The following is a 25,759-nucleotide window of genomic DNA, read 5'->3' on the forward strand; positions in this document are numbered from 1 at the left end:
GGTTATTACCGCAAATAAAGACAAACCAAAGCAAAGACACTTGTGTAGCATATCAAGGACACGTAGATTGATACTCCTATGTGTGCCACATCAAAGACATCTGGAATGCATGTTTTGTTTTTGTTTGATGAGCCATACACAGCACAGATAAGACATGACCGCAATACCTCTCTGGACCATACAGCGACCATGTTTTTTGTTGTTGACGTTTTGAAAAGTGTTCAGAAAATTCGTGATATTTCTTTAACTATTGAAATTATCGATTGTTTGTTGACATATTCATAATCTTTGTATCACTTCACATAATCAACTTAATCTTTTATTCAAAAAATGTTTTTAACATATCTTTATTTGCCTTTGAAGTTGGTCTGTTTTTTCATATTTAGAATTCTGAGAATTACAGACTTTTATTTCTTCAAAATCAAGGTACTAAAATTTAATTTTTTTCAAAAAATTCTTTCTGAGCATATGCGGAATCTGTTTCTGGTCTAATATCACTTTAGATTTTATGAAAATCTCCACTAATAAAAAAGTGAGAGCCAAAAAACGAGGTCTGTAAAGTCTTTGGTCTGTAGAATAGACCCTGCCGTGAAAATGGCCGAAATGGGTAAACTGTCCACTTGTGGTAAAGTCTAAAGATATGCTGTTGGTACAATTCCTAAGATATATTGTGATTTCTCTTGGACCATTTGACTGATCAAACATGTTGTAACTGTGTTACAGCCATAACCAAAATTAACTTGATTGGATGGTTTTGGTTTGGGCTTTGACTTTCAATGACAGTCCTGCTTTGACTGATCAATGAACAGGACGACACATGCTCGACACTCATGTTTATTGATGTCCTCAACACATGGGACAGTGACAGTGTGCCACGTGTGGAACTGTGAATAATGTGATAGGCCGTTTATGTGGGTCCGTGTAGGCCAGTCGTATTCTTGTTCTGTGGTGATTAGGCCCTATATTATAGTATTGGCTAGCCAAATGTGGTTTGTGTTTAGTATTATTGTATTCAGTTGAAAGGTTTTGGAAGTCAAAAACGTCATGATATTAATAACAAAAGGAATTAGTTGATTGTTTCTAGTGTGGATATGTGTGTTGTCATTTGTGTCTGTCCAAAATGGCAATTCTCAGTAAATCTCTGCCGAATTTCTTTTATGAATTAGATTATGAATTTCATCTCACATTTATATTTCACTTCAGGTGTAGAGAATGGATTGAGAAAACTGGTCTCGTGATTTAACATCTCCACATGAAAATGGAACAATAACTGAACCACAAATTGTCCACAACGAAGTATCATTGCTCAGCCTGGTTTACCAGCAGACGCTCTACATTCCAATCTCCGCATAATCTCTGATCAAACATGGTGCTGTGGGAATCTCGTCGACAGTTTAACAAAGTCTCTCTAATATTCTTATTAACGTTGCTCTTGTTGATGGACTCAATACGAGTCCATGGAGACGAGGATTATTATAAGTTACTCGGCGTCGCCAAGGATGCTGATAACCGAGATATAAGACGAGCGTTTAAAAAGTTAGCGGTCACTCATCATCCGGACAAAAATACGGTAAGTCATTGGTCACTATGGGATTGGGAATGGGTGTGCCTTTGTCTCTGAATAAAGTTAAAGTCAATGGTCGCTGTGTAGATGGATGTGCCTTTGTCTCTGAATAAAGTTAAAGTCAATGGTCGCTGTGTAGATGGATGTGGATGTGCCTTTGTCTCTGAATAGGTGAAAGTTAAAGCTTGGTTTGAAAGTCTGATATCAAGCGGGGATGTTATCCGACTCTATACGTCAGCCCAGTTTCTAGAACTCCGATGAGATGCACAATCAGCATTACAACATAAGCACAATCAGCATTACAACATAAGCATTTGGCACCGGAATCCATTTCTAAATGCACCTGGGTCAAGTTCCAGGCAAGTGTGACAACCTGACAAGGGAAATGAACTTTGTATATTGAAAAAACCATTATAGAATTCTTCTTCTTCTTCAGGATGATCCACAAGCTCACGACAAGTTTCTGAAGATCAACCGAGCTTATGAAGTGTTGAAGGATGCAGATCTTCGTAAAAAGTATGACACATACGGCGAGGCCGGCTTGAAGGATGATCACCCCAGTAATCAGTATCAAAGTTGGAACTTTTATCAGGAGGAGTTTGGTACGTGTTACCATGGCAACTGGTTTATGGGCTATTATCATATGATAGATAAGGCTCAACCTGAACGAAAAGAAACGTTATGAAACATTGATGAGAAATACCAAAACTATTCCAGATCAAAAGTCATCTGTGAGCACTTTTTTGATAACCATGTTCAACAAATAATCATAATGGAGATATATGGAAAGAAGGAAGAACGACTCGAGTCTCTTGTGATCATCTTTTATTATTTGTGACCTTGGTTTCTTTCAGGTTTATATGATGAAGATAAAGAAATCATCACTCTTAGCAGAATAGATTTTGGTAAGGAGAATCCGTTCCCTGGCTTAGTCCTAGCTATTGTACAGTACAACTGGTAGGGGCTCCGGCCATGACCTAGCTATGGGTACTGGTAGCAGCTCTAGCCATGACCTAGATATGGTACTGGTAGCAACTATAGCCATGACCTAGCTATGGTACTGGTAGCAACTGTAGCCATGACCAAGCTATGGTACTGGTAGCAGCTCTAGCCATGACCAAGCTATGGTACTGGTAGCAGCTGTAGCCATGACCTAGCTATGGTACTGGTAGCAGCTCTAGCCATGACCTAGCTATGGTACTGGTAGCAACTAACCCTAACCCTTTTTAACATCTTCAGTGTAGTTTTGGGGGTTTTGAAATGCCTACATTTCTCCTTTACGTTTCATGTGTAATTCTTCTGAAGCACAATATCTTTTGATCAGTGCTAATCAAATCTGTCATCCAGTGACACCTGTGGCAGGGTTAGCTTATCTTCCCATTGTTATCTCTTACAGAACAATCTGTGAAGGCTTCTGATGACATCTGGTTCGTCAATTTTTACTCGCCCCACTGTAGTCATTGTCACGATCTGGCACCATCTGTAAGTATACAATGCATGTGTGGCTGTGTATGTTAAGATAAGAGTCAGCCGTGTCCTGTGAGCTCAATGTGAATTCCCTTCATCTTCTTTATGATGAGTTAGTTTCTGCTCGCATTTGTGATGTTGGATTCCCTTGTCAGTGTTATTAATCATATTGAAGCATGTTCCCTCTTTCAGTGGCGTGAAGTTGCTCGAGAACTTGAGGGTGTGGTGCGTATCGGTGCGGTGAACTGTGGCGATGATTGGCAACTGTGTCGACAGCAGGGAATCAATGGATATCCATCCCTACTTATGTACCCCTCGGTAAGTTGTGGGTTAGTGTTAGGGTTGTTTGGGAGAGAGTTTGGGTTAGGGCGGCAGATAATTCAACAATCAGTGATGTGGTGATCCACAAAGTTAAGAAAATCAACACCCTACACTGGGAACCGCTTGATTTATTTTGTTGGTGTCAAGTTATTGGTTTGACAACAAAGCTTGTGTAATGAGGGAAACAATCAAATCAGATGATCAGGCATATCGTTTCCTGTAATTATATTTGTAATTTCAGGCTGAGAAATACCACGGACAACGCAACACAGAGAACCTTGTCGAGTATGCGCTGAAGTTTCTCAAGGCATCATTTGCTGATTTGACATTGTCCAACTTTGATCTTGAGCTGAAGAGTGCTAATAGAGTGAACAATCCGTGGCTGATTACATTCTGTGGTGAAGGAGGTGGTAAGGAAATCAACGCTTGTTGTTCTCTTTTTCTTTTGGTATTATGTACCCAACCTGGTGAGGATTCATGTTAGTTGAGGTGTACAGTCTGATGACCCAAGAGAAACACAGATCAGGGCCTTGGCCAACTCACCCACCCACAGACACATACAACTCTGGCCCAGAAGTCCAGACGCACTGCAGCGCAAAGCAACACTGACACATGCAACTCTGGCCCAGAAGTCCAGACGCACTGCAGCGCAAAGCAACACTGACGCATGCAACTCTGTGCCATGACTCCAGACAAGCAGTTGCACATTCAGCCCCACCCTGAACATTATGAAATTGTCTTTTCAGATTGCTTGGAAAGCAAAACATGCCTGAAACTGGCTGCTATGTTGGTAAGTCACGACCTTTGACCCTCATAGAAAACTTGCTCAACTCGGCTTTTGGTCAGAATAAGGAACAACATTTTTTGGAGGCCCGCTTCTGCCGGCTATTGAAAAGTGGGGTTTGGGTTTCCTCCATTGCGTGTAACAACCGACAGCTACATGATCAGAACAGCATATATTTGCATGAAAACTGATGTGCATCTGCCCTGCCACATGCCTGAGCTCCATGTGCATGCAACATCTGCCCTGCCATATGTGTGAGCTCCATGTGATGCAACATCTGCCCTGCCACATGCCTGAGCTCCATGTGCATGCAACATCTGCCCTGCCATATCCGTGAGCTCCATGTGCATGCAACATCTGCCCTGCCATATGTGTGAGCTCCATGTGCATGCAACATCTGCCCTGCCACATGTGTGAGCTCCATGTGCATGCAACATCTGCCCTGCCACATGCCTGAGCTCTATGTGCATGCAACATCTGCCCGGCCGCATGCCTGAGCTCCATGTGCATGCAACATCTGCCCTGCCACATGCGTGAGCTCCATGTGCATGCAACATCTGCCCTGCCACATGCCTGAGCTCCATGTGCATGCAACATCTGCCCTGCCATATGCGTGAGCTCCATGTGCATGCAACATCTGCCCTGCCATATGCGTGAGCTCCATGTGCATGCAACATCTGCCCTGCCATATGCGTGAGCTCCATGTGCATGCAACATCTGCCCTGCCATATGCGTGAGCTCCATGTGCATGCAACATCTGCCCTGCCATATGCGTGAGCTCCATGTGCAGAAAGTGACTTTAGTGAGCCACCAGGAAAAACAAAACTGAATGAGCCCTATTCCCGCCTTTCTATTTATAGTCCGACCTAATCCAGCAGGGGCAAATAAATGTGATGTTCAGTGCCGATGTCAATGGGTGCTTAGAATTCCCCACTTTTTGTCATCTGTGTCGGTAAATGTTCTGGTATTGCTTACAGAATGAGCTGATCAATGTTGGTATGGTCGACTGCCACAAGCAAGAAGCGTTGTGTTCAAAACTTGGCTATGAATATGGAACATACTTCTTCCCAGCCGGAGAGGTGTCAAAGAAACATGGTCAAGTGATGACGACACTTGATGCGAAGGAGTTGGCCTTCATCGTCCTTGAGAAGCTACCTGATATGCCTGTGTTGGATGCTGATGCATTCAGTGTGAGTCGACCATTTTGTAACTTCCATGTACTCTTAAAGGGACTGTAAGCAGGGGCTAGGTTCTACAGTTACAAAAAGGCTTTGCATTTGCGACTTGGCTTCAGTTGTGACAGCCAGGTCTTTATGTTTTGAAATCTGTTTTGGTCTTTGTTGGAATACCAAACAGACGTCCTAAGTGGGTTATTTTTGGTGATTAGTTCTTGAAGGTTTCAGGCATGATTGTTAGTGAAAACACTTGTGCATCAGTCAAGGGGCGTAGCCGTCTTTTGGGGCTTGGAGACGCAAAGGACAAAATGACACTTTTTGAAATATTTTGGCCAAAATCATGTTTTGGTGATTTCTGACTTCCCTCTTGCTATGTCCATGGTCACCCTAAACCTCAATAGGCTCCAACCTTTCTTAAATTTAGAACCATCCAATTTAGTTCTGATCTGGATTTTAGACCAATTATTGTATGTTTATGTTTATTACAGAAAGCTCGCACAGCCCTGAAGGCAAACCTGGGTAAGCCATGGTTGATCCACTTCACGGATGGAGATACACATGACTTAGAACTACGTAAACTGCCTGCAATGCTGGACAACCACCAACTTAATGTTGGTAGGGTGGACTGCAGGATACAGATAAAGGATTGTCAGTATCTCCACATTCATAAGTTACCAACGTTTACCATGTTCAAGAAGGGTGGAGGTCATGAAATACACCATGGTAGGTATTCAAATCACACTGTTTGCCGGCAATTTTCAAAAGGCTGGTTTTGAAATTTCTCAAATTGTACTCGGGAGTAAAGACTAATTTGCGATGGAACAAAGTCTCCTGGTTTACAGTATGTCTCCCAGTGCCCAAGTTGACAGAGTGATACTTATGGTAGATCAATTCATTATGATGACTTGTTGGATTAAGATGAGTTATTCTCCAATACAGGTCGTCAGACTGCCCATGATATTGTTGTGTTTGCCAGGGACAGTGCAACCACTCCAGTTGTCATCCTTGGCCCTGGCGACTTCCCTGATCGCGTTGTGAAGAGTAAGGATAACTGGTTTGTCGATTTCTATGCTCCAGTAAGTACAAGTAATGCTTGTTTTTCGTCGATGACAGAGCATTTGCGAGGACATCATAAGATGAAATACTGCGTGTTCAGATAGAAAGGAAAGCTTGTTTGACACCTAGAGTTAGTGCAACATATCAATATGTACAGTGGAACCCCGGTAACACGACCACCCAAGGGACTAAGCCGAAGTGGTCGTGTTACCGGGGTGGTCGCGTTAGTGAATTTAAGAATCATAAGTAGGTTTTCCCGCCAAAACATCGTCCTGCTGTGTGTACATTGACATGCATTAATGACTACGCCACCGGGTGATTCGATAATTCTGTGTGTATATTACGAATAAAAAATCATTTTCTTGAGTGTTTTGCGTTTAATTTGCAACTTATGTAAATGAGTAAATAAACTGACGAGAGCTAATTAGACCAAACATTACATTAAAACTTGAGCATGCTAATTAGAACAAGCATGTAATTCACACCATCGGCAGCTGCCCTTCTTGATGTCAAGCTAATATTCCCGCTAACATTGAGAGAGGTGATGTGAGAAGATGTTGAGAATTCTTCCTGATGTCTTCCTGCTTTAACATTAGCCAATTTGAACTGGTACTGATTAAATCATCTTTTTAATAACATATTTTATCAACATTACGACGTAGTAAGCATTCTTTACTTTGAGTATCGGTACTCTTACTAATCAACATAATTTATTTGTCCTAAAAACTACGTGTGCATGCCTCTTGACATCATTTAATACTAAATGATGAAAAAACAAACCGTGAGTCGAAAAGAAAGTTTATTCTTCATTTTATTTGCGCTTACATTTGATCAAACCTTGGAGGAATTATACTTGAAGTATAGTTCCTCCAAGATCAAACTCACTTACACATCATTTATTTTCATATGGATTCCCATGGTCATTGTGTTCGAGGTGCTAATTATCAACACGGATTTGCGAGAAGGTGCCAATTGATACCATGCAGTCATGGTTGATTACGGCAATTAGGCCTCATGGTCGCGTTAGCGGGGTTAATTTGCAGTTTGGGACCGACCAAGCTGGTGGTCGCGGTCTGGGTACCGGGGTGGTCGTGTTAGCGAGGGCCAGTTAATGGGAATTAGAGAGAAAACCATTCGGGACCGGAGAATTTTGGTCGTGTTCGCGGGGTGGTCGCGTTACTGACGTGGTCGCCGACCGGGGTTCCACTGTATAAGGTTGCGATGCATGCCTGGCTCTGTTATGTAATGATGAACCAAGGGATACATATGTATAAGGTTGCGATGCATGCCTGGCTCTGTTATGTAATGATGAACCAAGGGATACATTATACTGGTCAGAGAAGTAGTAGACATAAGCCTGTTCCTTTCATTGCAGTGGTGTCCTCCATGTATGCAGCTCTTGCCGGAGTTTAGGAAGGCATCAAAGGAACCAGAAATAAACACCAAGTTTGGAACAGTTGATTGTACGATTCACGGTACTCTATGTCAAAATGTAAGTGGGAGCTCTTGCGAAGACAGCTTGCCCCAATCCTTCAAACCCTTCCCATCATGAATAGACAGTCTGATGCCACAGATAATTAATTTTTAAGTGGCGCTTTGTAAAATATGTCATTATTATTTTATTATCAAAATATCTTATTATTTGATTGATTTCAGTACAACATCCGCTCGTATCCAACAACAGTATTCTATAATGGATCCATCCCACATACATTCAGGGGTCGCCATAACTCGAGGAGTATTGTAGAGTTTATTAGGGTAAGAATGTGTCTGCATTGTCATCTCTAGCCCTGTGCGGGTGTTGGGCAACATTCTGAGATAAAACTGAACCTTTTCCGCAGGGAGACAGTTTACATAATAGGCGTATCCTTGACAAGGCGCCGTAACAAACACTGCACCACACACAGAACACAAGTCTATATAGGACTTATCTAACTGTGTAACATACAATAGTATGATGGCTTATACATTGAAGTCTTATTGATTGTTTCCTTTTGCCTTACCAGATTCATCAGAGCTACAAGAAACTTCTATGTTAACCTGAACAAGGTTGGCCTGTAACGAAATGGTTATCATAATGAGGTTTTTACTTGTAGGATACATTGAATCCACCAGTGATCATCCTGACGCCCAAAAATTTCCAGTCCCTCGTTGAGAATAAAGATGCTGGCACAATGTGGGCGATTGACTTCTTTATGCCGTGGTGTGGTCCATGTCAGCAGTTAGCACCTGAATGGACACGACTGGCAAAGGTAACGAAACGGCACTCAGGTTTAAGTTTCAATTTGGAGTAAGCTGTGCACTGCTCCTTGCGACATTGTTGCTGTGTCAGTGGGTTACTGGTAGCACAATGCCTTGAGCCAGGATGACCTTTGGCGAGCTTTCTCACGAAGGTCACATGCCTAGACCAGCCAGGATGACCTTTGGCGAGCTTTCTCACGTAGGTCACATGCCTAGACCAGCCAGGATGACCTTTGGCGAGCTTTCTCACGAAGGTCACATGCCTAGACCAGCCAGGATGACCTTTGGCGAGCTTTCTCACGTAGGTCACATGCCTAGACCAGCCAGGATGACCTTTGGCGAGCTTTCTCACGAAGGTCACATGCCTAGACCAGCCAGGATGACCTTTGGCGAGCTTTCTCACGTAGGTCACATGCCTAGACCAGCCAGGATGACCTTTGGCGAGCTTTCTCACGAAGGTCACATGCCTAGACCAGCCAGGATGACCTTTGGCGAGCTTTCTCACGTAGGTCACATGCCTAGACCAGCCAGGATGACCTTTGGCGAGCTTTCTCACGTAGGTCACATGCCTAGACCAGCCAGTTAAACTTTTACTGTCAAGTTTCACTCTGCTCAAGTAAACCTCCCTGATTGATCAACGCTCAAGTAAACCTCCCTGATTGATCAACGCTATTTCATTTCAGATGTTTGTTGGTAGTAAGCAGGTCAAAGTTGGCCATGTCAACTGCCAGGATCACAAGCCACTGTGCGTGAGTAATGGTGTCCAGTCTTATCCAGCCATCCGCTTATATCCAAACGGACCTTTTGGCACGTATTAGTAAGTAATGTCCAACTCTTGTCAACCTCCTCTAAAAGATTTCATACCTTCATTTCTCATCTACTTTTAAAGTCATTTCAGCAGAGTGTAAATGGCCATACTGATGACTATTGATTTGTTCGATTACCGTGGTAGCGCATCATATCATCCACATCTTGCTTCATCTTGCTTCATCTTAAGCATTCAAGAGACTTCAAAGAAATAATGATGTGCTGTTCATTCATGTTAGTACCAACTCTCTGTTCTACCAATGACACAAGCCTAGCTCTGTTGAATGAGTTTGCCAAGTGAAGCAAGTGGTACTGGCTGGGGGTCATCACATATTCCTACATGTATATAGAGGAGAAGACAGTCTTAACTGTGCATAAGGATACCATCAAACAATGCTCACTTGATTTCATGCCAAGCTAGGCATGTTTGTTAGGCTTTCATTGTTGATGCACTCGCATGTTTTCTATTTTATTCCAGCACATACAACGGCTTCTTCAGAAATGCCCCAAACCTCAGGGCATGGATCTACGAATACCTTCCAAGTCGAGTGAGAGTAATAGATGCCAGCAACTTTGATAAAATTGTATTATCAAGTAAAGAACCCTGGGTGGTTGACTTCTTTGCCCCTTGGTGCGGGCATTGTCAACATTTTGCACCAAACTTTGAAAGAGTTGCTCATGTAAGTATACTCAGTACCGGTAACCATGGATATGCCCTCTGTTGAACTGCACAGAATATAGTATATGAGTCGTCACTGCTCGCTGTCCCCTCCTAGAGTATGCGAGTTTGTTCCTGCAGGAGGCCAGTCATCAGTTTGATAAACTCTTCAATCCAGGGTTAGACTCTGTGTCTGTTCCTGAGGGAGGCGAGACTATCCACCAACCAGGCTGTAGATGATAACCATGCTGATATGGGAGTTGGGTTATCTGCATCCCGGCTCTGGCCGATAAGACTAAGTTTGTTCTGCAGGAACCCCCCCCCCCCCATTTCTGTAAACTGTCTCTCTATTTTTACTGATCTCACTGGGTGTGTTTCAGGAGGTAGCAGGTCGAGCCCGCTGTGGGAAGGTAAACTGTGATGAGAGGAAGAACCAGAACTTGTGTGGGCGAGCTGGAATCCAAGGTTACCCATCAGTCTTTTTCTATAGCGGGGCTAGCAATGGCAGGAAGCAGAGTCCGGTCGGACAGGATTTACAGGCGGATGGAGACTACATCATACAGTTTATTAACCATCACTTTCCTCGGGTAAGTTGGATACTTAAAACTTTGGCTACGGTAAACACGGACATTTTTTGTGCTTTACAGTTTGCCAGAAGTGTGCTTAATTTGTGACAGGGGTCCTTCAAAGAACAAGCAATGTCCTGATCATGAGCCCAGCTCTCTAAGCAATACTTCTCTTTCTCAATGACATGTTGATTTCTGTTTCAGGGAGATGGACACACACAGGAAGAAAGTGAAAGTGAAGGTGATGGTGATGACTTCATGGACATGTTTTTTCATGATGAACTTTGACCTTTCCACTTCCTCGTTAGTTTCGTGAAATTATGCAGTAAAGGAAAGAAGGCAATTTTTTATGGATGAAACCATGGTTCTGTGACTTGAATGAATTAAGAAGGATCACTTGTGAGTTTGGGGAGAGAAATGTCAGGGGAAGTCATATTTAGAAAGAACCTCTTGGTTTCTTACAATTGTTAAGGTTTTATCTGCCTGTATGCATGTACTGAATGAAGAAAGGTTTCGTAACTGGTAACCTCGAGTTTTGTTTTGTGAGAAGATGAACTTCAACACCCTAGTCTTGCCATATGCCAGCCTCTTCTTCTGTAAATGAGCACAAATCTCATTTCTATTTCTGATTTTTCTCACAAGAAATTTGCCTTTTCCTTACCAACCAAGAAGCCCATGACGGTCGCGCACAGAATCATTACCAGTCCTCGGCACATGCCGAACTCCTGCTCCGTCTCGGCATACCAAGCCGTTTTTGTATTTCGTCACATTCAAAGACCCCCCCATCCATAGTGCAGGAAATGTAAATCATCTACACAAAAGACTGCGTAGTGGACCAAATCATACTCCTTGCGCAGTGCTGGTAGTGTGATGAGGCGGTAACTTATTGTAATATGCTTGAATATTATGTTTGCTTAGGGACTTTTTGGGGACTGGAGGTTGTAAGCTTGTTCCCAGATGTCTGTATTAATGTCTGTCATAAGATGGTCAATGTTATTTTCAATATGCGATCCCAGGTCATGTGATGTATATTATAAACGCACGTGGCCCACATTTCAATACCATATATGGATATGGATTATCCCCTGGGAATTTCATGCGGGAATTAAACAGGTTGGCATGCATACCCCTCTTTAGACCAACACTTCGTCCCAAAATGGGACGAAGTGCTAGGTGCCTATTGCGAAAATGATAAGTTGATGAAACAATGGCCTGATTAGTTGGCTAGCCTTGTGATGTCAAACTATTTTTACACCGAGGGGTTTTCCCATTTTTCATCGTTTGGGCTGGAATTCCTGGCTTTTTTCGAGGTAGCACATAGACTCTATGTACAGCGTGGTGGATTGAGGCTATATGATGGGCTAACCCCTCTTCAGAAGTTGGCCCGGATATGACGACGGTACGGTTTGAGATAATGGCAGACTGCTAAAATGTGGACTCAGGAATGATTGACAACTGGCAAAGTGAGGATGCCGATTATGCATGATTTGATTTGAGCGCAACACAGTTGTTGCGTGATGCTATTATACAGTTATCAATATTTGCTTCTGTCTTCGGTTGAAGTGTGAGACACCCGGTCGTTCTGGAATTAGTGTTGTTGTGGTCGTTGTAACAGCGTGGTTGCTCAGCAAGAATAAATTGGAAGTCTTCCTCCGATATAAGTCTCTGTTCTATTGCTACTGGCCCTGCCCAACGAAACAACAGTGTTTTCTTTGAAGGAGATATGCCTTACAGGTCATATACGGTACGTGCGAGACTATACTCAAACCGTACCAGTGTCAGGTACGGGCCAACTTCTAAAGTGGGGTATTGATTAAACCATTAGAACTTTTTACTCACATGTTTTCACTGGATATGACAGTGTTAAATCTGAAAGTTTTTGTTTTTTCATAATATTTGATCCATGTACATGCATCTAGCAATAAATACATTCTTGATGGAATATCGTGATTAACCTTTTTTTAACTGGTGACTTTCAGCTGATTTTGCAATATATAGGCCTAGTGGCAATACATCTACACGTTTTGCACATTTGTCGAGATCATCTTACCAGCTTACCCCCAATTCAATATCTTGTCGAATGGCTCCGGCTCGCATTGCCTCTTGATATATTCATCTCTAAGGGCCCATAGGCCTACTATAAAGTACGTACCCAAAAATCCCCGTATGCCAAAAAATCGTTTAAAAAAATGTACAGTGTCGGTACACAAAATCCCCCCCCCCCCCCCACCACCACCGGTCCACGGTCAACCCACTCCTAATTGTACATACCGTATTAGTTACGTAAACCCTCAGCCCCTGCCAAAACCCAAGTCCAGCAACCACCCGCGTCAGTTTGGTGACATTTGACTTTGAACCGCGCACGTGCGTTAGTTTACAATTACATTTCCTGCGAAATCTCAAGTCTTCAAAGCAACAACGATACAGTCGATACTATTCAGGCTGCCAGTACGGCATGGGCAGTAGGCCTATTCGCTCCCAATGTACGAGTATTGCATGTAGTACATACACAAAGACAAATATACGCTGCAAGACACAGTCCTCATCCCCTAACTGGACAAACTACCACAAATGTGTCACCCAGCTCCTACCGATCGTCCCCCACTTAACAAATGCTAAGAAATCCTTTTCAAAACATCCCATCGAACCATGTTGACATTTGAACTGCGCACGTGCGTTTGTTTACAATTTCATTCCCGCCAAATCTCAATGATCACGTGACCTGCAGTCGTGGATTGAAAATAACATTGACCTTCCCGGGTATGTGTAAACTGTGGACGAAAGTGTGGACGGTGGGCTGGCATTTCTTTGTCTTTCAATATATTTAAAAGAAATTGCAGTATATTATGCATTATAATCTTTTTAATGGGTCAGCGAAATAAAAAGAAAAAAAAATTATTTTGATGGGTGATTTTGATCAATGAGTGGACGGGCTTTTTTGAAGGTTTTCGAAGTGGCCTTTGACTTTGTGGACGGGGAAATGCGAGGTCTAGTCTCCAAATGTGGACTAATTATCAAATAATTTGTTGAAACTGTGATATTTCTAACTAGTCCAAATAATATTCTTTCACAAAAACTACTTTTATTTGAATGACAATGACAATATCATTCAGTTGTAGGCAAAAATAGTTGGCCCTCTCTCAGACCAACTTTCGTTGATCCAAGATGGCGGCACCACTGAAGCCCTGTGGAAAGGGAAGGAAATTCTTAAAGTTTAAGAATTTCCTACTTTTATACTATTTTGTTCTCTTACACTGTTTGGTGATATTTGGGAACGAGTTTACAATCCCCTTACACTGTTTGGTGATATTTGGGAACGAGTTTACAATCCCCTTACACTGTTTGGTGATATTTGTTCTGCAGCCATGCCACGTCGTGAGAAGGGAATCCTGGGAGCACCGAGAGATGGCAAGAATCCGATGTTGTTTTCATTCAGTGTACGCGAGGGAGAGGAATGGCAGTCTGATAGCTCAGACTCGGACTGGGCACCCTCTGATCATGACAGGTAGGCCCTTCAGCGCAGTCATGTAGACACCAACTGAGTACCCTCGGAGAATGACAGGTAGGCCCTTCAGCGCAGTCGTGTAGACACCGACTGAGTACCCTCCGAGAATGACAGGTAGGCCCTTCAGCGCAGTCATGTAGACACCGACTGAGTACCCTCCGAGAATGACAGGTAGGCCCTTCAGCGCAGTCGTGTAGACACCGACTGAGTACCCTCCGAGAATGACAGGTAGGCCCTTCAGCGCAGTCGTGTAGACACCGACTGAGTACCCTCCGAGAATGACAGGTAGGCCCTTCAGCGCAGTCGTGTAGACACCGACTGAGTACCCTCCGAGAATGACAGGTAGGCCCTTCAGCGCAGTCCTGTAGACACCGACTGAGTACCCCGTACCGTCCGATCATGACTGGTATTACTGGTAGTACTAGTAGACTACAATGTTACACAACTGGCGAACTGCCAACACAGGTTGTGATCTTATTCCGATATAGTGGAGTCGACTCCGGTGCAATGAAGATAGTTCAGAATGATAGCAATTGATCAACCGCTACTAATTAATTAAATTAATTGGTAGGCCTACACTATTACACATTGCTTGTTTCCTCTGCGGACTAATATCAATCTCTGCTTGATGATATCAATGGTTTGGTACTAAAAAGTAAAAGGCTCAATCCCGGGTCAATGTGTTAAGTCATGCGTGTTATATTTCAGCCCAGTTGACAACGGCTCAAAGAAGGCTCAAAATAAACGAAAGTCTTCGGGAAATCAAGAGACTGATTCAGAGAGTGAACGGTGCAAGCGTTCCAAATCAATGAAACGACTGTCTTCCAAAGATAGGAGAAAGAAACCCAGTAGACTTGATGATAAGTCGTCCTTGTCAAATAATGGTCAGAAGACAACGTTCGAATCAGGTGGAGAGAGGTACACTGATGTCTGGGCGAAGAAAATGCCTCCAGAGATTCTGCTCAAGATCTTCCAGTGTGTTTGTCGGATGGATGGCGGGGCACTACCTTTCTTAGCCAGGTTGGTTGTCTTAGTGGTCAGAACACAGCATTGAGACAGGATAAGGATGTCTAGAGATACATTTCTCTTCTGAAAACAGTCTCTGGGTCATCTAATAATTCTGTTTTCTGTGTAATGATTTAGAGGGATAGTTGAGCATCACATTGGGTTATTAAGTTCCTTGACCATGCATTTGTTAGTGTGCCAGGTGCTGCCTTGAAAGTGGTACGTGTGAGCTGGTTTGGACTTGCAGTCCATGAGAGCACTTCATGGTGGCCAGGAATGAATCCAGCTTGTTTACTATTTCAGAGCATCTAAGACGTGTCGCCTGTGGAGGGAGGTGTCCCAGAGTCCAGTCCTCTGGCATGTTGTGGACATGTCTTTTGGCTGGGTCAAGTCCACTGACAGCACACTCGTGTATCTCTGTCCAAATCGATTCAAGTGTCTGAGGGAAATCAAGCTGAATGGATGGAAGCATCTCACCAATACAGGTGTTCAGGTAAGTTGACAGTGGCATAACCTATTAGTCGGTCCACACTACAGAGCAGATTCTGTGAGGTTGGTCCCTGCTTTGCCAATCTGAGTTTAAAACTGACCAGTCATTGGTCAACCTTACTGCCCAACACAATGACGTCATGTGGCATTGAATCTATATATTGTCTTTCAGGCCATAGCTGACAACTGCCCAGAGCTACACACCATCAATCTCTCCGGTTGCAGCAAAGTCAACTCGATTGGGGTAAAAGTACTTGTTGACAGATGTGACTGTCTTCATTCTTTGGACCTCTCTGCTACCTCAGTAAGTCTGGCTAATATGATGATTTGTTTTGATGACGGCTTTTGGGCCATTTATCACGAAACAAAACGGGCATTGAGGAAATTTGATTTCAGTTTGTGGTGACACTTGTACACTGCATGTACCAGTGGTACAACAACTGTCTCCTGGAAGGTGGTTGTTGATGACATCCCTCAGCCACAATCAGTCCTTAACGGTACAAAGTTTGGCCAGCTGGCCTTGTCATTATTGCATTGCCTGAGGTTATGGCCCTGTGTTGCTGTGCATTATGTGAGACGTTAGGCATAGGATTGCACTGATGAAAAATGTGATCAGTGAGAGAGACACTTTGTCACCTTGGGTGAGATATACTCTTGCTGGCATGTTGGGTCTTCACATACTTGTGCCTTGTTCTCAATGACACCTCTTCTTGATGATTTCAGACAGATGCTGTATCCAGCCAATCTCTCAAATATTTGGTGGAGAAAGTTGGTCCTCGGCTCCAGGCCTTGGCTGTTGGCTGTAATACGCTGAAAGGCTTCAATAATTCACTTAACAGTATTATAGTATGTATTCAGGAAATGCATCAAAAATCATCAGATGTTGACTATGAAGTCTTCTTCGCATTCACTCTAGCACATGCTCGGCTCTCTCCTACAGGTGCACTTCATCTCCATAACCTTAACCCTGCTCAGCTCTCTCCTACAGGTGCACTTCATCTCCATTACCTTAACCCTGCTCGGCTCTCTCCTACAGGTGCACTTCATCTCCATAACCTTAACCCTGCTCAGCTCTCTCCTACAGGTGCACTTCATCTCCATTACCTTAACCCTGCTCGGCTCTCTCCTACAGGTGCACTTCATCTCCATTACCTTAACCCTGCTCAGCTCTCTCCTACAGGTGCACTTCATCTCCATTACCTTAACCCTGCTCAGGAACAGACTCCCTTGCACTGTGCTTGCTGCAACACATGGTTGTGTTGAGGTAAATAACTCTGAATCAGACTCCAAAATGACCACAGAGAGTAGCTTTTCAGATATCGGATGTTCGGATAAATTAGCACCATACCTTGTTGAAATGCATTTCTTTACATTCACTTCCCTTCAACTTGTTTCAGGAACATTGTTCAAATCTCCTGTGTTTTGATGCGTCCAATGCCAATTTCATGTCAGATTTCTTCTCGCTGAATATTGAGAGGTTCCAGATGGGATGTCCAAAGTTACGCATTCTTCGCTTGGCCAACACGAGATTGAGAGGATCGAACGTAACGAATGCTGCCAAGGTAGGCATTTGAATACATTACTCAAGTGCAGGTGTGACAAGTGAAAGTAGTCTCTCCTATCTATCTGCCCTAGACAACTTCAGGAGACCTTAGAACATCTTTTCCCCTCATTGAGACTGTGCAGCACATTGTGGTGCCTGAGGTGCAACCATTGACTGCAAGGAGGCATTGTTGTGTGCAGCGTGGGGAGGCATTGTTGTGTGCAGCGTGGGGAGGCATTGTTGTGTGCAGCGTGGGGAGGCATTGTTGTGTGCAGCGTGGGGAGGCATTGTTGTGTGCAGCGTGGGGAGGCATTGTTGTGTGCAGCGTGGGGAGGCATTGTTGTGTGCAGCGTGGGGAGGCATTGTTGTGTGCAGCGTGGGGAGGCATTGTTGTGTGCAGCGTGGGGAGGCATTGTTGTGTGCAGCGTAGGGAGGCGTTGTTGTGTGCAGTCTACTAGCTGTTTGCATGACACCAGGTCGGTCCATTATGACGTGCCGCTGCATCTCAGCTCGCTGCTGACCAATTGTAAATGGTTGGGATAAACTCTGCAAGTCTATTTGTGATTTGATTTGCGACTCGTCATTCCAGGACCAATCACTTGGTTTCACCGATATGCAGGAGCTGAGCCTGGCAGTTGGTGCCCGTGTGTCTCCTGTAACCAGTGCTGGAGGAATCGGCATTGATGATGAATTCTTGCAAAGGTATGACAGTCAATCTGATATAGTTCTCTAGATTATTTCTCAAAACATTTCAATATTGGCCGTTGAATCTGATGATCAATTCAGGATTCTCTTCATGGGAAACTTCTTTATGTCAATTTGCCAAAGTAAGCCATCATAATTGGAAATCATTGCCATGATAGGTTCAACTGTACACAATTTGTTCCCACTGTAATCTTTGTAACCCTTGCATGTTATAACCCTTTATTTCAAAGTTGATGTCATCAGACTGGATTTCTATTGTAGTTAGTCTCAGCTAAGCCTGATAGTGTAATTTAAAGTTCTTCCATGTAGAATTGCATGTTTTGTTTCATTGTCCTTCTTCAGGATGCTGAAGACATCATCGCACCTCAAGTTATTGGATCTACGTAGCTGTTGCAGCGTGACCAATCACGGCATCCAGCACCTCCCGGCGACACATCTCCAACAGCTCTTCATATCCCAGTGCTCCATCGCCAGATTTGAAGGCATTCAAGTCATTATGCAAAAGGTAAACAACGCACATATGTCAGTAGTCCGCTGCTAGATTTGATGTATCTTGATGTCAAAGTGATGTCTCTTGGAAAGAAGGTTTATCTACCTCGCCTTCCCCAAGTTTATGTTTTCCAAACAATGCAGCCTGGTACTAATTCTGCCTGACTGTTGGTCCAGAGTGTGACCTTGTTGGTACGTACCCAGCAATTGAAGCCAGAGAACCCTTTCAAAGGAATCACATATGTGACATAAAGGTCCAAGAGGTTTCCATCACACCAAAATGATGAGCCGAGCTTGTATAAATGATGTCACTTATTAGCAATCCTCTACAATATCACCTCTTTTATTCCAGTGGCAGCACAGTCTGGTGGAGCTGGACCTCTCATGGAATATCTACCCTGGTGCATCTTTCGACATTGCCATGAATAAGATTGCTAGCAACCCACAACACTCCAAACTACAAATCCTCAATTTGAGTGGAACGTCAATAGCTTTCCCCAGGCTCAAGTAAGTTGGTTCATTTGACAGTGCCTTAACCACTCGCTTGATGCGCTTTGCAACAAATATTTGATACTTTAAGTACAATGACAGGTTTTGCTAAGTCTTGACATCATTATGCAATACAGGGCAGTGCATGTCCCAATGAAGCAATGCATGATGCAATGCATTGTGTAAAGTGTGTGAGCAATGCATTGTGTGGAGTGCATGACCAAATGGTCTCCAGGTGACCATGCAGGAAGGAAACTGGGTCGTATGAAGCAATGAACAGTGTCCTTGTACAGTGTGAATCGTGCTGGTTCTGTGTGAGACAGTTCAGACATGTATTGGTCACATGATATGCCATACTTGGCTCCTGCCTTCCTTTCACTGCAAGGAGAGCCTGAATTTCAGTTCTGCAACCAAGCTTTCAACTCAAGTCTCTGTTTCAGGTCTATTCTGGAAGGCTGTCCTCATCTCAAGAAGTTAAACCTTCAATCGTGTCGTGGTTTACCACGTGGTATGAAAAAGGACTTTGAGGGAGAAACTTTAAATAGACTGAGGGAGGAGATTGTGACATTTGGTGATGAACATGATGACAGGAGGTGACACCTGCTTCTTGTTTTGGAGTCGAAAACTTAAAACTGGAGATACAATATATGGATAACACTTCATTCCTCATTGAAGGAGAGCTGTGGTACTTGGATATGCTGTGTCAGATAACACTTCATTCCTCATTGAAGGAGAGCTGTGGTACTTGGATATGCTGTGTCAGATAACACATCATTCCTCATTGAAGGAGAGCTGTGGTACTTGGATATGCTGTGTCAGATAACACTTCATTCCTCATTGAAGGAGAGCTGTGGTACTTGGATATGCTGTGTCAGATAACACTTCATTCCTCATTGAAGGAGAGCTGTGGTACTTGGATATGCTGTGTCAGATAACACTTCATTCTTCATTGAAGGAGAGCTGTGGTACTTGGATGTGTCAGATAACACTTCATTCTTCATTGAAGGAGAGCTGTGGTACTTGGATGTGTCAGATAACACTTCATTCTTCATTCATGTCATTGAAGGAGAGGGAACGTTTATCACCTAAAGGTAGAAGCGAGGAGATTCTCACACAAACTGCATGCCATTTACAGTCACTCTCAAAACAGGGTATTCGTACTGCAATTGTAGATGACTCCGTCTGATGGTCAACTGATAATCACAAGGGAAACACTTCTTCCCATCGTAATGACCGCTGGTCAGTGAAAGGTTACAGTACGGGTGTTTCATTTTGAGACTGACTGCAGCACCTTTGTGAACCTCAAACACTCATAACAGCATGAAATCCGACATTAGAGGATCACTTTTAAGTTATTTCTGACACACCTGAATAAACTGCATGCTCATGTTACGCTATTTTATTATGATTTATTTGTACCCCACAATGATGTACTCTTGTTTTCTGAAGTGTACTAAGGAGTTGGTTGATTGGCTTTAAGCAGCTGTGTTCTATCGTGGACCAATGTTAATGTAATGAGACGTTTACACAGAAAATGCAATGCAATGAACCAATAGATTTTTTTTAAAATAAATTTATTTGTGTACTCTAATCTATTATAAAACATGACTTTATTGTCTTGTTGTGGTGATTGTTGGCCAGATTCTAATTGAGCACAAGACCAAGGGCAAGGGTCAAGATCATCCTCTTTTCAAAAGGACGCCACCAAGCATCAGTTAAAGATGGCTGGGCTATTCCCTGTGCTACTGAACAGCTCATGTTGGCTGCAGCTTGTCTTGGTTTCTGGAAGCATTAAGCAACTGAGAATCACTTTCCTAGACAGGATGCTAATCCAGTGCAGGTCCACTTCCTAGGCAGGCCTGGTGCCTATTTACTCCTGGGTTGAGAGAAGGAAGTAGGATTAAGTGTTTTGCCCAAGGACACAGAGATGAAACGGCGGTGATCCTTTGGAGGGTCGAACCCACAACCTCATGATTAACCATTGGCCATTGATTTCCATACTTCCCTTCCCAGCATGCAGCACCTTCCTTTTTCTTGGCCAGTCTCATTTTGTGTGCAATAAATAAGTGTCAGGGGTGTTTTCATTTTGAAACGCCAGAATATTCTCTTTGAGTTTCAGAATGACAAGGAAGTAACTGATTGGCCTCAGTATGGAATTAACCGTTTAGAACTTGTGCACTTTTATGAAAAATATCTCCATTTTCTGGACAAAGCTAAGTGGGTGCTAGAGATACCGTTATATATATCAACTGCTTCATCATCCCAGTCGCATGCTCCTCCCATTGCACACGTTCTGAAGTCCTGAGTGAAGTTTCACAGAAACAAAGCTACAGGTATGACTGAAGAGCTGCTGATTGTACAGGTTGGCCCAGAATTGTTTTCCCTGTGTCGCACGATTTGGAAATGGGTTATTGTGCAGCTTACATGTAAAATGTACAATACTCTGTTTCCAAATCATGTGGCCTAGGGAAAACAATGTCTGGAAGCAGGGGACACAAGTATTTCATGAGCACAAGTGCTCTGTTGCCTCTCCCTCCTTTTCGTTTAACTGATAAATCTCGTCGTTCGCTTCCGACTTGCCAAAGATTTCATCCAATGATAAGTCTTTTTCATGCTCGGGGATATCGTCCTTTCCGTAACGAATATACCTCGCCTTTTGCGCCACGGCCAAAGACTGCGCGAATTCTGGCACCAAATGCTTGGCCCGGAAACTTCCATCTGGATTGAATATCTCCGGGTCGTATAGAACTTGTCCGTCAAAGTTGTCAATGAACACGCCGTGTGAGGGTGGCGGGCGTTTACTCCAGTCACCATGGTCCCCGTTCTGTTGATGTAAGACTTGTTGCTCCACCTCTTGGATGGTGCCCAGCTTGCCTCGATGAGACATCCTCCTCCTCGGCCGGGGTTTGTGATCACCGTGGAGATTCTCCTCTGTTGGCTCCTCTGCCTCCGGGATCGTCTGCTGTTGGTTATTCCACCGTCTGACCCTATCATGTTTATGTTCTTGGATGAGAGGAAGCTCGGGTCTGGGACCAACAGGCTGCACACTCTCTGTTGGTGTATTGACGGCGATGACAGGCTTCCTCGGTCCATTTGACCTCGGACTCGACCTGTAAGGTGGTGAGCTTGAACTCCCCTGATTCTCCTGCCCGAGACTCAATCTTTTCGCAATATGTTCCTTTATGGCCTCGATGTTAATCTCATTCAATGGGACACTAGATTTTCTCTGCAATGCTTCTATCCTCTTTTGTTCATTTGGGGACATGTTTGGTGGTTTATCTCCTCTTTCCTTTCTATGAAGAGTACTATTTAGCATAGAGAAGAGCTCCCACTTCTCCCCGTCGTCCAAGGCCTCCATGAAGGTATACATCCGTTCTTCAGCCCGTTTGAATTCGGCGGTACTCCGCTCATGCATCCGTTCAATCTTACTTTTCTTGTGCCTCGTCTTAGAACGTGGTGAAGTGCAACTGGACATGTTAGACCAAGAGTTAGTATCACCTTGTGGCGCGACAGTTGTGCATTCAGTTGACTTTTCTGGATTTGAATGTTGAGGAGATTTCGAGTCGAGATCTGTGGGTTCTGTCTCCGGGAGCGACCCTGAACTGTGGCCAAGTTCAGGTAGTTGGTTATTCTGATCACTGTCTCTCCTAGGAGTATCGAGTGCATAATACCCAATCAAAGCTTTCGTCCTATCATAAGTTTTAGCGTCATTCTCCACATGCATTTCTTCCCCTATTGGTCCTTTCTCATCGTTTCCTAGCCCCTTCTGGTCCCCAATTGCATTGTGCTCCTCTTTACCATTGACAGTCAGTATGTCAGGTAGGAGGTTGTCACTATACCTAGGTCTTGCCTTTAGACTCTTCATCCTGTCCAACCCCCTCATTAACCTCTGCTTCTCTTTCTTAAACCTATTCAGTTCATACCTTCTAGCGCCCTCCAGGCCCCCCTTGACCCCGAGTCTCATCGCCAGTCTCTTCTCCTCGCGCTCGTTCATCATGCGGACCATCTCGACCGTCCGTTGCTGCCGGTGTGCCACAAAATCCTCACCCATGTTGACTTTCTTTAATACTAAATACTATCGTTTCACTTATTCTAAATAGTCACTTTCAATATTCCAATTTTCCTCCTATATCCACTACCAATTCCAGTTGGTCACTTTCAGTAACACAGTCTATAGCATCAACCTACCAGCAGTCACTTTCAGTAACACATTGTCTGAAGGATCAAGCCAAGTCACTTTCAGTAACACATTGTCCAAAGGATCAAGCCAAGTCACTTTCAGTAACACACTGTCTAAAGGACCAAGCCAAGTCCCTTTCAGTAACACATTGTCCAAAGGATCAAGCCAAGTCACTTTCAGTACACACTGTCTAAAGGACCAAGCCAAGTCACTTTCAGTAACGCATTGTCTATAGCATTAAGCTATACCAGTCACATTATTCCTTCCGTTTCACACACTTCCTTTGAATAGGTGCCAGCGTCCGTCCTCGGTCCATTGAGTGATATTGAGTATGTGATTACTTGAGGACATAGCCAGATGAATGCCTCGGTGGCAATATTTCCTGTCAATCGCCCCACGATTGAAACGACGTGTTAGAAATCAAAGTACAAGTGAATACTGCTATCCAGTTGGTTCACATGAGGTGAAATTATTTGAGACGAAGTCATAAATTGACTGCGGCCGCTGGATTCGAATGTAACATTTTATGACGGAACTTACCGGTTTTGAAACGCACAATGAATACTTATGTGTCAACACGAATAAAATATTGGGTTTGTCTCCCCTGATTTCCTCTGGACGTACCAACCTATTTACCACTCGAGTTGGTGTTCTGTGTATCCCGTGAGATTCGACATTTCTCTCCTGATGTCGTGATGAACCTGGTTATGAATTGGAAACAAGACTCACGATCGAAACAAATCCCTTTAAACTACTAATTATTCATCGCTATCCTTCGAGTAAGAGTGCATATTTTTTTCTCCGAACGTGCGCTTATAATAATTCGCAATCAACGAAGAAGTATCAATTATGAACGACTCGCAGCATTTCGCAGATTGGATCAGAGATCCATTATTGAAAGGTCTGCCATGACGAACTTGAACGGTTCGATGCTCTCCTGAAAGCGGAGAAATGCGCTTTTGAGATGCCAGCATCAAATTCGAGCCATATACTGGCAAGACTGACTACAAGAGACGCCTCTTGTCTCTTAATTGACACATAGCTATAGGCTATGATTGAAAGATGTGGGATAAGGCAAGGCAGGATGTTGTTCACGAAATCTGATCTGTTGTCCATACGTGACAGGATTATATTGTCCAGCGGCACAGCAAGGAATCCTGTGAACTAAACCAGGCTCTCTCAGCTCGTCGTTTCCGCAGTCCATTGAACGTACCGGTATGTACACCTTGCTAAGGACTGCATTACTTGGTTGTCACGTGCTCACTGATGTCTAGAATTGTTGCTGCGATCGTGACTTACATCGCGTAAACCGTCATATCGTCTGTCCTCAGTCGGCCCATGATATACTTCAAGTGCTTGTACCATGTCGACAATCTTCCTCGGCTGTCCCCAGCGGTGTCCCCGCCACTTCAAATGCTGTGAAGACAAACAGACCACATCTCAAAACCATAATGGAGTCACTCGAGCAAAACCAATTAACTTTGCTTGAGTTATGATGTGGGCGTATAGTAGATCATGATATATGCGCTATCAAAGGCTGAATAGAAAATGTCCTCATTCACAGCCACTCAAGCTGATTTACCTGGGACTCTTAACAGCTTTGACAGTCGGGGAGTTGTACAACTCCCTGGGACAATGTGAGCATAGTCGCGCAGATGAGGGAGGTTTAAGGCTTCTCCACCTCGTGCTTTTCAGATCTAGAACGACCTACGTGACATTGGTTTTCCTAATGGTAATGACGCAAATGACGTCTTCCTATGCAACAAACCGTGGAATGCCTACATTTGGCCTCTACTGATTTGATTACCGGCCTGTTCGATTTGTTTTCAGACAGGAGATAGGTCTTGTTCTAGTACGAACGTTCGCCCGGCGGCACCTGAGTTCGAACACTGGCTGGTTGTTGCCATTGAACCAGGGGCCATGTTATATCGAGGAATATAGATGACACTTTGGTAAAAAACTTGGAACTCCTGCTGTGCGCGTACTATTTATCAGTATTCATCGATTATATAAATGATGTGTTGTCGTATTGACGGGAGCATGGTGAGAGAGACCAATGCTAAGAGGTTTAAAAAGGAATGACGATAGCGTATTTTGTCTTGCCAGAACTCTTTCCTTCACATCGATAACTTATCAAAGGTTTCTTACAAGTTGGGTAAATGAGCGAGAACTCCTCTCAAAGCCCCCGTGAGGGGTCGTGACCTACCAACCATATCGTGGGTCTCATGCCAGAGACGGTGACATATATAAATTATAAATGCTTTAAAAGCGATTAAAATGCTCCTTACTTCTCGCTACACAACCTAAGCACCAATAGGCGGGAGAGAGCATGTTTTGATTAGACTCCCTTGGCAGCCCATCGCGTCATCCTAATTTGGTCTCCTTATGGACTGCCACAAATAGCGGGAATTCGTGGGGCTGGACTGTATCTTTTTAAGGATCCTACTCACGTTTTGTTGTTGACTTTTGGGACTTGGAATTTTTTTCGTTGTTCACAAGGCTTGGCTTGGGCTTGTGAATTGGAAATTTGTATCCATTTCCGTTTCTTTTACAGATCCCATATTTAAACAGCTAGCTCCTTATCCAGTACATCTCAACATTTGAAGAGAACAACCTATTGTCTTTGATACACCTTGAATAGCTAGCTCCTCATCCAGAACATCTCACCCTTTGAAGAGAACAACCTACTATCTTTGAGACACCTTGAATAGCTAG

General features: G+C 43.7%; 3 protein-coding genes across 8 annotated transcripts; 2 read left to right on the forward strand and 1 right to left on the reverse strand.

The window, feature by feature from the left end:
* Positions 1-572: 572 nt before the first annotated feature.
* Positions 573-12,581, forward strand: LOC135500007 (dnaJ homolog subfamily C member 10-like). 5 transcript variants are annotated; one of them, XM_064791115.1, is made up of 18 exons: positions 573-645; positions 1,204-1,570; positions 2,001-2,166; positions 2,419-2,469; positions 2,961-3,046; positions 3,224-3,349; positions 3,594-3,762; positions 4,099-4,142; positions 5,114-5,326; positions 5,800-6,034; positions 6,251-6,387; positions 7,743-7,859; positions 8,024-8,125; positions 8,464-8,619; positions 9,292-9,425; positions 9,894-10,095; positions 10,454-10,660; positions 10,844-12,581. In XM_064791115.1, the coding sequence occupies exons 2-18, from the start codon at positions 1,367-1,369 to the stop codon at positions 10,925-10,927; spliced, it is 2,433 nt and encodes an 810-aa protein (XP_064647185.1). In that variant the 5' UTR covers positions 573-645; positions 1,204-1,366; the 3' UTR covers positions 10,928-12,581. The 5 variants fall into 5 exon arrangements, with proteins under 5 accessions (XP_064647185.1, XP_064647188.1, XP_064647189.1 ...); XM_064791118.1 differs by having other exon boundaries at positions 589-649; XM_064791119.1 differs by having other exon boundaries at positions 589-607.
* Positions 12,262-20,455, forward strand: LOC135500012 (F-box/LRR-repeat protein 6-like). Of its 2 annotated transcripts, none has more exons than XM_064791139.1 (11): positions 12,262-12,383; positions 14,003-14,144; positions 14,853-15,164; positions 15,453-15,642; positions 15,811-15,942; positions 16,362-16,484; positions 17,036-17,200; positions 17,771-17,883; positions 18,229-18,391; positions 18,728-18,882; positions 19,305-20,455. In XM_064791139.1, exons 2-11 carry the CDS (start codon positions 14,005-14,007, stop codon positions 19,459-19,461), a joined length of 1,650 nt encoding a protein of 549 aa, XP_064647209.1. In that variant the 5' UTR covers positions 12,262-12,383; positions 14,003-14,004; the 3' UTR covers positions 19,462-20,455. The 2 variants fall into 2 exon arrangements, with proteins under 2 accessions (XP_064647209.1, XP_064647208.1); XM_064791138.1 differs by lacking the exon at positions 12,262-12,383 and adding an exon at positions 13,466-13,626.
* On the reverse strand, positions 20,456-24,155 carry LOC135500013 (uncharacterized). Its single transcript, XM_064791140.1, has one exon. The coding sequence runs from the start codon at positions 22,913-22,915 to the stop codon at positions 21,368-21,370; it is 1,548 nt and encodes a 515-aa protein (XP_064647210.1). The 5' UTR covers positions 22,916-24,155; the 3' UTR covers positions 20,456-21,367.
* Positions 24,156-25,759: the final 1,604 nt, after the last annotated feature.

Source organism: Lineus longissimus, chromosome 15, assembly GCF_910592395.1.
Source record: "Lineus longissimus chromosome 15, tnLinLong1.2, whole genome shotgun sequence".
In the NCBI taxonomy this organism is placed as follows: Eukaryota; Metazoa; Nemertea; class Pilidiophora; order Heteronemertea; family Lineidae; genus Lineus; species Lineus longissimus.

Excerpts from the sequence above, each read along its gene's own strand:
- LOC135500007 (XM_064791115.1), top strand. The coding sequence starts at position 1,367 with ATGGTGCTGTGGGAATCTCGTCGACAGTTTAACAAAGTCTCTCTAATA. Across the intron at positions 2,167-2,418 it reads CTTTTATCAGGAGGAGTTTG|GTTTATATGATGAAGATAAA; the intron begins GTACGTGTTACC and ends GGTTTCTTTCAG. Across the intron at positions 8,126-8,463 it reads GTATTGTAGAGTTTATTAGG|GATACATTGAATCCACCAGT; the intron begins GTAAGAATGTGT and ends TTTTACTTGTAG.
- LOC135500012 (XM_064791138.1), top strand. The coding sequence starts at position 13,560 with ATGAGTGGACGGGCTTTTTTGAAGGTTTTCGAAGTGGCCTTTGACTTT. Across the intron at positions 15,943-16,361 it reads TGGACCTCTCTGCTACCTCA|ACAGATGCTGTATCCAGCCA; the intron begins GTAAGTCTGGCT and ends TGATGATTTCAG. Across the intron at positions 17,201-17,770 it reads ACGTAACGAATGCTGCCAAG|GACCAATCACTTGGTTTCAC; the intron begins GTAGGCATTTGA and ends TCGTCATTCCAG.
- LOC135500013 (XM_064791140.1), bottom strand. The coding sequence starts at position 22,915 with ATGGGTGAGGATTTTGTGGCACACCGGCAGCAACGGACGGTCGAGATG.